The sequence below is a fragment of the Lactuca serriola genome, chromosome 1 (genome assembly GCF_051521515.1).
Source record: "Lactuca serriola cultivar US96UC23 chromosome 1, Lser_US96UC23_V15, whole genome shotgun sequence".
In the NCBI taxonomy this organism is placed as follows: domain Eukaryota; kingdom Viridiplantae; phylum Streptophyta; class Magnoliopsida; order Asterales; family Asteraceae; genus Lactuca; species Lactuca serriola.
Genome location: NC_136408.1, coordinates 245,255,891 through 245,268,422, shown reverse-complemented (window position 1 = coordinate 245,268,422; position 12,532 = coordinate 245,255,891). Strand labels below are relative to the sequence as shown.

Here is a 12,532-nt window from a genome sequence, read left to right as displayed (position 1 = left end):
CTAAACATCATAAGATCAAGAACATGAACATAAGCACTTTTATGAATCAAAACTACACTTAAAACTTTGTAATTTTGATAACTAGTTGTTGTAAATGAATTAGCAAGACATTACTCCAACTAAAACAAGTTTTCAAGTACCAAAACAGTTTAGGGTAATGTGCAAGCCATGGATGCCTACTTCGGACCCTAGACGTCGGTCCAGTAAGGGGCTGCCAGCAAGCCTTCGCAGGTGCGAGCCATGTGCAAGCCATCCCCTGCGAGCTTCGGATCTGCGACACGTGGCTTCTTCTCAACGGTTGGATCAGGAGGCTCGCTCCTATAAATAGGAGGGTGCAAGACCTCCCGGGTATACTTTGGAAAATTATCAATTTTATCCCCTAAACCCATATTTCTTTCATTCTAACTTCTCCCAAAGCCCCAGTATCGATTATAACCCCCGGTATACGCCACGAAGTGCCCGTAAAGACCGAAAAATTTATCTTTTCGGTTTCGAAGCCCGACCTTTGTAGAGCTCGGTTTCTCAATAAAACTCCCGGTTTTATTAGAAATGATTGTTTTAGGAAACGAATTGCTGCCCAATTTTCATCAAAACATGTGAGTGTGTAGTTACTTTCAATTTACACATAGATATGAAGTATTTACCTTAAAATACGTGTTATGTGCAAATATGTTAATTCTTTATTTGAGGTGACTGTTGAATTGATGTTTTATACATGTTTTAAACTGTATATGTATTTTATCTACAAATATGTTGGGTAGAACATGGGTAGAAAAAATAGTCGGTGGGTATTAAAATGATGAGAGGCCTCGGTGTTGGTGTCAGTGTTGGTGTTGTTGTTGGTTTTGTTGTAGTCGTCTAGCGGAGTATAGATGACGATCACGAACCTTTCTAGACAGTCCAGTGGTAAACTAGCAAGTTCGCAACTTGTAGGTTTTAATGAACTAAATGTTCATTGGTGTACTCCAATTCCCTTCAGCCTTTAGGACATGTATGGCTGAGGAGTCCCCTTAGCAGTAGTGTCCAACTCGATGATATTTCTTAGGCTAAGTCCCTTGTGTTAGGTGTTTAGGGACGTAAAGTGAGGACAACGAGAATGGGTAATCAGGGTTATTGTTGATTGGTGAACTTAAAAAGTTATTATTATTGTGGGTTGAAAACCCTATATGCTCACCAGGCTCCCAAGCCTGACCCACTCAGTTTTTTTATGATTACAGGTAGTGGACCCCGAGCATAGTCGGAGGACGATGAGAGATTTTTGAGTATAGGCCAGTAGTTGTAAATAACTGTTGAAAGGCTTATAATGTCTTAAAGAAGGGTTTTGATAAACATTATCATGTTTTATATTGGGGACCTATTCCGCAATATCTTTTGAAAAGATTTCTCTGATTTTATTTTAAAAAGCATAAATTAAATCTCTATTTTCTGGCCGAGAAATTAGGGGATGTCACACATCACCTCTCAATATGCTGCTTAGATCCTCCGGAATACTCCCTACATCGAGTATGGGTCCTCTGTTTTTAGTAGTACGGGCCTATCCTACCTGCCACATCTACCCATACTTTCTACACGGATCATCCCGGAGTTCCTAAGTAGCTGCTCAACCTCCTCGATCACCCATCCCGTCGCGCACGTTCGCTTCCCAGCAAAATGCTCTACTCGATCAGCGCGCTCGTCTGACCATAGTCACCCCCTAGGCTCTTCCTAGGTCCTCACACTTCTCCGCCATCAGCTGCTGAAGAACTCTTAATGATGTCAGCCATCTACCCCCTGAATATCGTCATATTCACTTGGTAGTTGACTCCCATCATCGAGAATTCTACAAAGCACGAAGCAAGCAGCATTTGGGCACCGAACAATCTCTACGAGCACATAAAACCCCTCTGGGCTATTATCCTACTTGCACTCCTCATGCCCGAAGGATATCACCGAACTCAAGTAACTTCACCCTATGCGGGCATCTGACTACCCTCTCAGTAGACTCCACCAGTGCTCATCTAGGAATCTCTCCTAGATTACTCCTCTACTAAAATCCTTTCCTAAAAAGGATTCCTGCTGGATACTCTTACTCAATACATACTCGAAAGCACATCACAGATAACAACAACTCCTAGGCTAAGGCATCACAAATCAGGCCACTCTAGTCCTAATATATGAAATAACTAGCCTACTCTCTAGCATGCGTAACATATCTCATAATAACTTATAACACATAAGTAAGGGTATTTTGGGAAATCACCATTCGGGCGTTGGCTGATTGTACACACTGCTCGTTTCCTCTTTCTCTTAAAATTCTCTTACTCATTTTTAGAAAAATCATTCCTTTTGAAAACTTTTCTCAAATCCTCAGTTTGAGTCTAGATTTGCCCGAATGTGCATCTGAATCCGTCAAACCAAGGCTCTGATACGAACTTGTAACCACATAAATTTTCAAACAACATTTTTAATTTTTAAAACTCATAATCACATATAATAATTCTCAAAATCTCAAGTGTTGACGTCATAACATATTTCAAAATAGTTTTCAAAAGTAATTATCAAAATCCAGGATCCTCATTCATGACTCTTTTCTCTTATGTGTACAATCGAGCTGCCGCCTTTCCACAATCCTAATAAGAACCTGAAACACATAACACATAACACGGTAAGCACGAAGCTTAGTGAGTTCCCCAAAATACCACATACAACAATTCGCCACTCGAGGCTATATTCTGTATGACCCTCTGGTCAATGTGTCTCTGCGGGACCCTCTAGTCCCGTAGCTCGTTGGACCCTCTGGTCCAGTCTAGCTCGTTGGACCCTCCGCTCCGGTCTGGTTGAGGACCCTCTGGCCTCGTAGATCGTTGGACCCTCCGGTCCGGTCATAATATAGCACAGTTCGCTGGACCCTCCGTTCCAGTCTAAATATCACATAATATAGCACACAACACATATCACACATGAAATGCATAATTCAGGAAAGCACCTAAGACCCTCTGGTCACACATAATTACCACTCTAGGTAAAGTATAGTTAGAAGATTCGCCTCGGGTAACTCGAATGATCTCGAACTCGAAACACTGATCTAGCCTCCGCCTAATCACATACATAAAATATCTCTACTCAATAAAGGCTCTCAAAGGCTAGACTAATCCCTTCCTATGCTCTCTTAGAAGGGTAAAAGACCATTCTACCCCTCCAATGGTCCAAAAGTCCATTCGTTGACTAAACCCTAAAAGTCAACAAAAGTCAACTCTAAGGAGTACGCGGCGTGTACCAGATCCTTATGATGGGCGTACTCGACCGCTACGCTGATATCAGGCTGCTTGAACCCTATGCCCCGCGTATTGGGATTTATGCTTAACATACATCCCAGTTTCACTATCATCTCACTTATGGTCTTAATCACTTAAGACCTTAGCTCAAAATACAGATCAGGACCCCCTACAGCCTCCTAATCCATAAAGTCGAAGACTTTATGCCTTTGCATGGCTATAATGGTCATCATCATCCAAAACACACCACTCCCTTCACTAAAGAACTCATATCTCATGTATGGCTCACTCCTAACATCCAAGATCGGATTTTTATGAATTAATAGCACCTTATACACTGAATATGGACGGATCAAGGTCTATGGAGCTTCTTTACTCATAAAGTCTCCACCTTTGGGACAAAAAACCTAGAAATGGTCCATAATGCACAAATAAAAAAGATTGAGAAAGCTCCAAGCATTTTACCTCCAAATGATGCTCCAACCTCAGGAAGTTTAGATCCAAAGCTTGCCCTCCAACTCTAGCTCCTTCAATGACACCTCCTTCACTTCATAAGCACACAAGAACACTTTCAAGCTCAACCACACTCACTCAAGCTCTAGAACGGGGGTTAGGGCACACTTAGGGTTTTTCTCTCTGGAAATGGTGGCTAAATGTGAGGTTATAATGTTCCTTATATAGGGCTCACTCCCACAATTAGGGTTTCAATCTGAGCCTAGTATGCCTAGCATACACTATGGTACGCCCAGCGTATTGGGTAGTCTTTGCGTCAAGAATACGCTCATGAGTACGCGCAACATACTCTCCCTTATGGCCAACATACTCAAAGGGCAAACATTCTTTTCAAAGACCAACTTTGACAACTTGAGGAAAGAAAAGGATCAAGGAGATATATCTGCATTTCGGGATGTTACAACTTCTTATCTTGGTTCGAAATTTTGAGGTCCATAAAGGAGTTTTCTGCCCATTGGGCCCTTATGGTGGTTCACGGCCCAATTAACATAAAAGATTAGGTTTGTGGCCCATTAGGGCTAATTAGATTAGTTATGGCCCAACAAGGTTAATTTGGCTAGTTATGGCCCAATAAGTCTTATTAGAGTAGTTTATTCCATTTTTAGGCTCAATATGGCCCAAAATGTCATATCTCATGAAGGTGGGTTGAATTAGAGCCCAATTAAGGGTTCCAAGCCCAAACTAGACAAATTGGAAACTTATTGGTCCATTAGCCCCAATAAGGAAATCCTAGTCCATAATGGACTTAAATCAGGATTTTTAGGTTTCCAATCTTTTGTTCCCTATTTGAAGTGTTTGCATAGGGTGATTGATGGAACTTTGGTGTTATTGAATAAACATCATGCATACTTTCAAGTTTTAGTTACAAATCTTATCATCATTATTGTTACAAAAACATGGAATTTCTAGTTGTGACACCTTCTCTTCATCAATTTCATTCAATTCTTTCTCAAGTACATATTCCTTGTCCTTAAAATGAAGGGAAATTTTGATGTTGCACTTATAGTCATTATAATTGGTGCCATCGAATGTCACCCTTGAATAGATGTTCAACAACGAGAAGTTTTGATTTGAGGAGGAGGAACCAGAAGCATCATTTGATGTAGACATCTATAAAAAAAAGAAAAGTAGTTTTAGTTACATAAAAACAATCCTTAATATAACAACCAAAAAATGAAATATTAAGGCTAGGAACCAACTAAAAATTCACAACTTAGAAAAGGGATGTCGTAATCTAATTGTAAAATTTATAAAGGTAGGGAAATGATGATTTACCAATTCCACCATTAGAAAACGAAATTTGAAAGAAATTATGTTAAGTGAAATTCGGAGATCTTTTGAGACTCATTGAAACTATTCAATGGCATGTTTAATCTCAGATTATGCTCTTCCATTTGTGATTGGGATACCCAGGATCACAAACAAGATGTTAATAACAATGAAAATTAGCTTGAAACTCTCGATGTCATTTATCATCTCATTTTATTGTTTCGATTAACCACATGCGCTCCATTAATCAAAGATAATTTTAGAGATGCTCATTATTACTCTTTATAGTCACTATTAGTATGCCGGTTAACCACATGTGCTCACTAACTACCATAAAGTATAATGTGAAATTTCATGGGTTAGCATACAAATTCACATATCTCCTAAAGTAACTAAGATTGGGATTTTTAATAAAAAGAGTTTAGTTACTTTTAATTGCATCATACTTATTAATGAGAATTAATTGTCCTATCAAACCTGTTAGACTAACGACCATCCACCATACAAGAGAGCAGTGGGTAAGAATGCACTACAAGAAACAGACCCTTTTACGACGCGCAAAACACGACGCTCATTGATTTATGTTACGCAAAAGATAGTGACATTAAAAAAGTGTCATCTCTTTAAAAAATTTAAGGATTTAAGTCACGCATTATTGCTTGCCCTTAAATTAGTGTCTCATGTAAAAAAATTAAAAACACGGAGGCCACTTTATGTAAAATGTGCATCCTCTATAAATGTCGCCTTATAATTTTAATGAAAGGCACGCGTCTCTTGTTACAAAAATCGAGGTTACAACTAAAATATCCTAACACTTACTAATCAACAATCACTTCACTCTCTACAATCGATCAACTCTGAGACCTCACCTCGCCTCGCCTTGCAGACAACGTCTCTTCTGACGACGTTAGGTTACTTCTCCTCCGGTTGATTTCGCCTCGCCGACGACCTTGGGCTTAGCTGACATCATTGGAGACTGCTCAAATTTACGTGCCCTAGGTCTGAGTAAGGTGTTCCTGTTGAAACGTTCAGGCAAAGTGAACTTCCCCGGTTGGCCAAAGAACCAAGTAACAGAAGAGAAAGAGCAGAAGAAAGTCGACACAAGGGGAAGAAGCACCTGGTAGCCATGAATCTGATGCTAAATTGAACACATTCAAGGGCTTTTCACCTACTGAAGCTTCTTAAGTTGAACACAAGGTAAAATCTAAAGCTTCTCAAGTTGTATGTAATGTTTTAACCCCTTCTTTCATCTTGAGAACATTTGGTCTGCTTTTTCTTCATAATTTCTACCTTATCTACATGCCCATCCACTAGGGTGATTTGAAGAACATTAGGTGAAAATATCTTTGAATGGATTTGCTCTTCAGAGACGCCCTTATTTCCTCCTGCTTCTCTATCTGTCTTAGGCTAGAATGTCCACAAAGAAAAAGAAGTTGTGATTAAGTCTTGCTTAGTTGGGAACAGTTTTTTTTAAATAAAAGCTCATAAAAGAGAAGCGTCATTAAGTAAGAGATCAAGAATCAATCCATTGGATCGAATAACAGAAAAAAAGCACATGATGAAGTAACAATGGCAGTCATAGACAAGATACTCAATTTGAGGACTTTTTAAGTAAAAAATTGAGTTACTCTACTTATTTGGTCAAAATAAACAACTACGCATATCAGTCTCCTGATGTTGTGGCCAGTGTTCTAAAAGGCGCGCCAAGGCGCGCCATGGCGTGAGGCGTGGCTTCGCCGTTACGAAAAGCCTCATAAGGTTGCTGTTACGCGTGGCGCGTGGCAAGGCGTGATATGGCGCGCCATGGCGCGTTATGGCGTGTGTTTTTTCGTTTGAGACACGGTTTTTTGCTCTTTATTATGTCTTTTCTAATCGGAGATACAAGTATTGTGGTTTTTGTTAACTTTTTGTTATTAGTTATTGATCTAACACTTCTAAAAAGTAGTTATATTTAATATAAATTTTATATTTATGTGGTAATATAATTTTAAATTAATACAAAATTGCCGCCATACATCACGCCTTGAAAAACGCTATGGCTCGTTAAGCTTGAGGCTTGGCCTTGCCGCCACGCCACGCCTCACGCCATTTAGAACCTTGGTTGTGGTATACACAACAAGAGCTCTTACTGAATATAACCACAGCCTTGTTGTCTACCGATCTTATACATAAATGGTTCCTTAATCAACTAAATCACAAAATAACATCAAAATGTAGATCAACCTTTGTATTCTACTACTATAAGAAATTGTTTCTTTTTTATTTACTTAGTGGAGACATGGGTGTTTTTTTTCTTTTTTTGACGTAATGCTTAAAGAAGGACTTAATAAAGATAGACACGGGTGTTTTTTTTTTTCTTTTTGTTTTTTGTACTTCAGATTTAAACTTCCCAAGATGAGCTTCATGAAGCATCACTGTATAAGTTACAAATTGTATATATTTATAATGTAGTTTTATGCTCCCAAAATTGGTCATTTGACCATTTTGGTTAATTTTGACATTTTTGCCCCCTTTTTGTTATCAAATCTGTCAATTTGACCGTTTGGGTCGCCTTTTCAATTTATGAACTTATTCACAAACTTCTCATAGGTAAACAAATGTGGTTGAATTCTCTCAAACTATAACTTCTAGTCATTTGAGCATTTTGGTCAATTTGACAGTTTTGGTCTTTTTGAGCAAATCTGTCGTTTTGACCTTTTGGCTTCCTTTTTAATTCCTAAAGTTGATCATACTCTATGCGTTTCAATCCTGATCCTCTCAAGCTTAGCAAATATTCCCTAAATAGTAATGGTTCTTGTCTAAAAGTTATGCAATGGTGTCTGTGTAAGATTGACTATCTCAAATATGATATATAAACAAACACAAAATTATATATTAGAAATCAGAATTTTTCTCCTCCAAATCTTATTGCAACAATCAATAACAACCTGTAGTTTTAAACCCAAACAATCTCCAATACCTATATAACAAAGGGTTTTGGATAATTTTTAAATTAATAGTGATAGAATATAGTAAATCATAATAAAAAAAAGTGTACCGACCTCTATGATTGCCTGAATCTTTTTTCTCACACAAATTCAACTCATCTTCTATATTCCATTGTTGATTAGACTACAAAGATAATAAAAGGCATTAACATTTGAATTAAACTAGACTATATATATATATTAAACTACACTATATATATATATATATATATATATATATATATATATATATATGAATGGTAAGTATAAAAACAAAACCAGTTTTTGTCTTTTGATGAAAAGAGCTTGAAGGGCAGCTTTTGATAATTCAGATCTCTTTGAATCCACTATGAATTGAAAATTGCCAAGGGGCTTGGTTTTTGCCACATCAGCATCCACTTTAGGATTGTAGTTTTATCCTCAGAAACTGAAACAATACTAGATTTCTTTTCATCATCAACCCTTTTATCTTTGCATTCATTAATGGTTGATATGTTTTTCAAGTTCTTCACATTATCCCGAAAATAACCAAAAAAAAAATCTAGGTTGCATAAAAACTTATTTAAAACTACAATTAGTTCACTCACCTTTATGCTGATAACATTTGCTAGAGTTGTTCTTTTTTCATGATGATAAACCTTGAGTGGTGTTGGTGTTGGTGTATGCATTTTAGCATTTTGAATTTCTTTTTGCAAACAAACTGTTGGCTTAGTAATATTATTATTATTGGATTCAGTTAATGAATGATTTGATTTAACTCCACAAGGTCCATTCACTTCTTCTTTCTGCTTTGAACAATCACTTTCAACACCCATTGTCTTTTTGCCATCTCAAATATGACATAAACAAACACATATTTTATATTAGAAATAATTCATTTTTTCCTCGAAATCCCTTTAAAACCTAATCTCTTCACCACTAGTCTCTTTACCTGTAGCCTAATCCAAATATGGTTGAATGTGATATAATCATGATTTACACAACTCACTAGTATCTTAATATATGATAAAACATTTGAAAATACTCTTCTTAGAACTCTTCTCCTTTAAAAGCTCTTAATGTGGTATATATATATATATATATATATATATATATATATATATATATATATATTACACTTCTCATTAGCATTCTATAAGAACTCTCTTCAAGTTGTTGAGCACTTCTTAATCACATACAAGTCATAACAATTAAGTATAAGAGTTACATAACTCTTAAAAAAAGCAATCTTGTCTGGAACATATCTCCACTAGAAACGATGGTCTCGGAACATCGAGTTTGAGAACTGAGAGAACAAATCCCTGACACATGAAACCAAGTATGAATACATTATTATAGCCAAAAATGCAAAAATCGGTTAAAGTCACAGACCAAAAATGAGCTCAAGGGCCATAAGTGTAATTTAGTTAAATCTTATGGGCTAAATTGAAAAATAAAAAACTAACTGATGGAATAAGTTTTTGGAGTGTTGGATGCTGTTTCATATATAATCTTTTAAGGCTTTCTTGAGAATCCGCATTTAGTAATTTGTTGTTTTCTGGGCGAGTTTCTCCCAAATATTCCCCAGAGAATGCAATGCAACATGTTTTTTTCATTAAAAATATTTATTAAAAAATAAAACGAAGGGTAAAATTATCATAATGGAAAAAGCTAATTAACCACTTGTTTTCCACGCCCATGCAGATCAAATGCAACATTAACAACACGTCTAGTAGCAAATGTATTTGATATCAGCAAAACTGCCCCTTGTGTTGCTAGAATCACATTTAGAAAATATAAAATCCATTAAATGAAATTAAACAAAATGATCTTAAAATTTAAATGCTTAGATAAATTTATCAAATTACTTACATGACCCTATTTCCCCCATTTCAAGGGTAAAACCATAAAAAGGGTATTCTTGAAACATCACATATATAAATTATAAAGAATAAATACCAAGTTTTGTCCCCTGTATCAGTATTGTTTGCATATTTTCGCCCCTACATCACATATATTAATTAATGCAAGAACACAAGTATCAATACCAAAATGACCATAATACCACTTACGTACTTACTCAATCTGTTTGCATATTTTGGCCCCTGTACAGTTTTGGTTCCTGCATCAGTTTTGTCCGTGTACATTTTTGGCCCCTCTACATTTTTTTTCTCCCTGTACAATTTTGGCCCCTGGACAGTTTTGTTTTTGAACGGTTTTTGTCCCTACATCAGTTTTGTCCCTGTACAGTTTTGGTCCCTGCATCAGTTTTGGCCCCTGTACAGTTTTTTAGTCCATGTATAGTTTTTTTGTCCCTGTACATTTTTTCCCTATACATGCACAATCATTGTTGCTTTAAATGGTAAATAATTATGTAGGATGGAAACAAATTTTTAATGGATAAATCATGGATTTCCTCTAGTAGATTATCAAATGCATATTATGAAGGTGTGAATGCTTTTCTAGAGTTTGCACGAAGTAATAATCCAATGTTAGATGTCATTCCATGCCCTTGTGTAAATTGTATCAATTTGTGTCACCGCTCAATTGACAATGCCCGTTATTATTTTTTTGCCCACAAATTTTATGAAAATTATAAGATTTGGTCTTTCCATGGAGAAAAACAAACCAAGATTGATTCTAGATGCCCTAACAATTTGATTCCTCCTGATGCTATTTATACAAAGGATATGCTACATAATGCCTTAAAATATGTGGACGAAGAATCTGATTTATTGAAATTACTTCTTGAAGAATGTGATAAGCCACTTTATGTAGGGTCAAAGTATAATGCACTTAGTGGATTATTGAAATTCCAACATTTGAAGGGTCAGTTTGGATGGTCTTATGCTATTTTTGATGCTTTGTTGTGTGTCCTAAAAGATATCTTACCATCAAACAATACCATCCCTAGCTCGATATATGAATCCAAGAAGTTGCTAAAAGGAGTAGGTCTACAATATGAGAAGATTCACGCATGTGAAAATGATTGTGTTCTATTCTGGAAAGAACATAAGGATGCTTCTCAATGTCCAACTTGTGACACATCTTGTTGGAAGAATAATACCAAAAACGTACCTTCAAAAGTTTTATGGTATAGAAGAATGTTTTCAATAGCGCAAATTTCACATGACTTAACTTGGCGTGTGCAAGGTCGGGTCAATAATGGGAAGCCTACTCATCCTTGCGATACCCCTTCCTGGAAGCTTGTTAATAACACGTGGAAAGAATTCGGACAAGAAAAACAAAATCTTAGATTTGCCTTGTCTACTGATGGTAACAATCTTGACAAGTCATTAAGTTCCAAGCATAGTTGTTGGTCGGTTATCCTAATAACATATAATCTACCCCCTTATTTTTGTATGTCAAGAAAATTCATGATGTTGACTCTGTTGATATCCGGGCCAAACCAACCTGGTAAGAATATTGATATCTACTTGTCACCATTAATAGAAAATCTAAAACTCTTGTGGGAAATTGGCATAGAGACTTTTGATTCGTATAAGAAAGAGTACTTCAATCTAAGAGCAATATTACTTTGGACTATAAGTGACTTCCCTGCATATGGTAATCTTTCGGGGTTTGTTACCAAAGGTTATTATGCTTGTCCGATATTTTCAAAGAACACTTGTTCACAATGGTTGCCAAACTCCAAAAAAGTATGCTTCCTTGGGCATAGAAGATTCCTCCCACTTTAACATCCTTTTCGTAAAAGAAAAAAAAATCAACAATCAACATGAGCACGATTTATGACACAACCATCATCGGGTGAAGATATTTATGACTATCTGGCGGGATTTGAGAGTACATGGGGTAAGAAGATAAAGTCGAAGAAGATAGGATCAAATAAGATAAAGTTAAAGAAGATAAAGCCAAAGAAGGGAGTGTCAAAGAAGGAAACGCCAAAGAAGGAAAAGTCAAAGAAGAAAAAAAAGGTTTGAAGTCTAACATAAAAGTTCCTCATGGGTATTGCTCTAATTTCAAGAATCTCATGTCGGATGATGTTTCAAAGATGAATGATTTGAAGTCTAATGATTGTCATGTACTAATGCAACAACTTCTCCCCTTTTCAATAAAAGGTGTGTTAGATCTGAAGGTGCGGAGAACAATCCTAAGCCTGTGTCTTTTTTTCAATGAGTTGTGTAGTAAAGTTGTTGATGTTAGTAAGCTAGGCAAGTTGCAAAGTGACATCGTATTAACATTATGTTTGTTAGAGAAGTACTTTCCTCCTTAATTTTTCGATGTCATGAATCACTTGATGGTTCATTTAGTTAGAGAGGTGAGTTTGTGTGGTCCGGTTCATTTTAGGTGGATGTATCCATTTGAGAGATACATGAAAATACTTAAAGGGTAAGTAAGAAATCATCATCCACCCGAGGGTTGCATTGCAAAGTGTTATGTGGTGGAGGAGGCCTTAGAATTTTGTTCAGACTACTTAAAAAACATGAAATCAATTGGCAATCCTCATGAACGTGTTGATTAAAGAATCTGTAGTAGCAAGCCTTTATCAAAGTATAGAATCGATGTTGTAGATGCTCAGTTACTTTATCA

General features: G+C 36.5%; 1 protein-coding gene across 1 annotated transcript; it reads left to right on the top strand.

Annotated features, from left to right (window-relative positions):
• The first annotated feature begins 10,377 nt into the window (after positions 1-10,377).
• Positions 10,378-11,679, top strand: LOC145066968 (uncharacterized). The gene has a single exon (XM_079014206.1). It carries the CDS (start codon positions 10,378-10,380, stop codon positions 11,677-11,679), a length of 1,302 nt encoding a protein of 433 aa, XP_078870332.1.
• Positions 11,680-12,532: the final 853 nt, after the last annotated feature.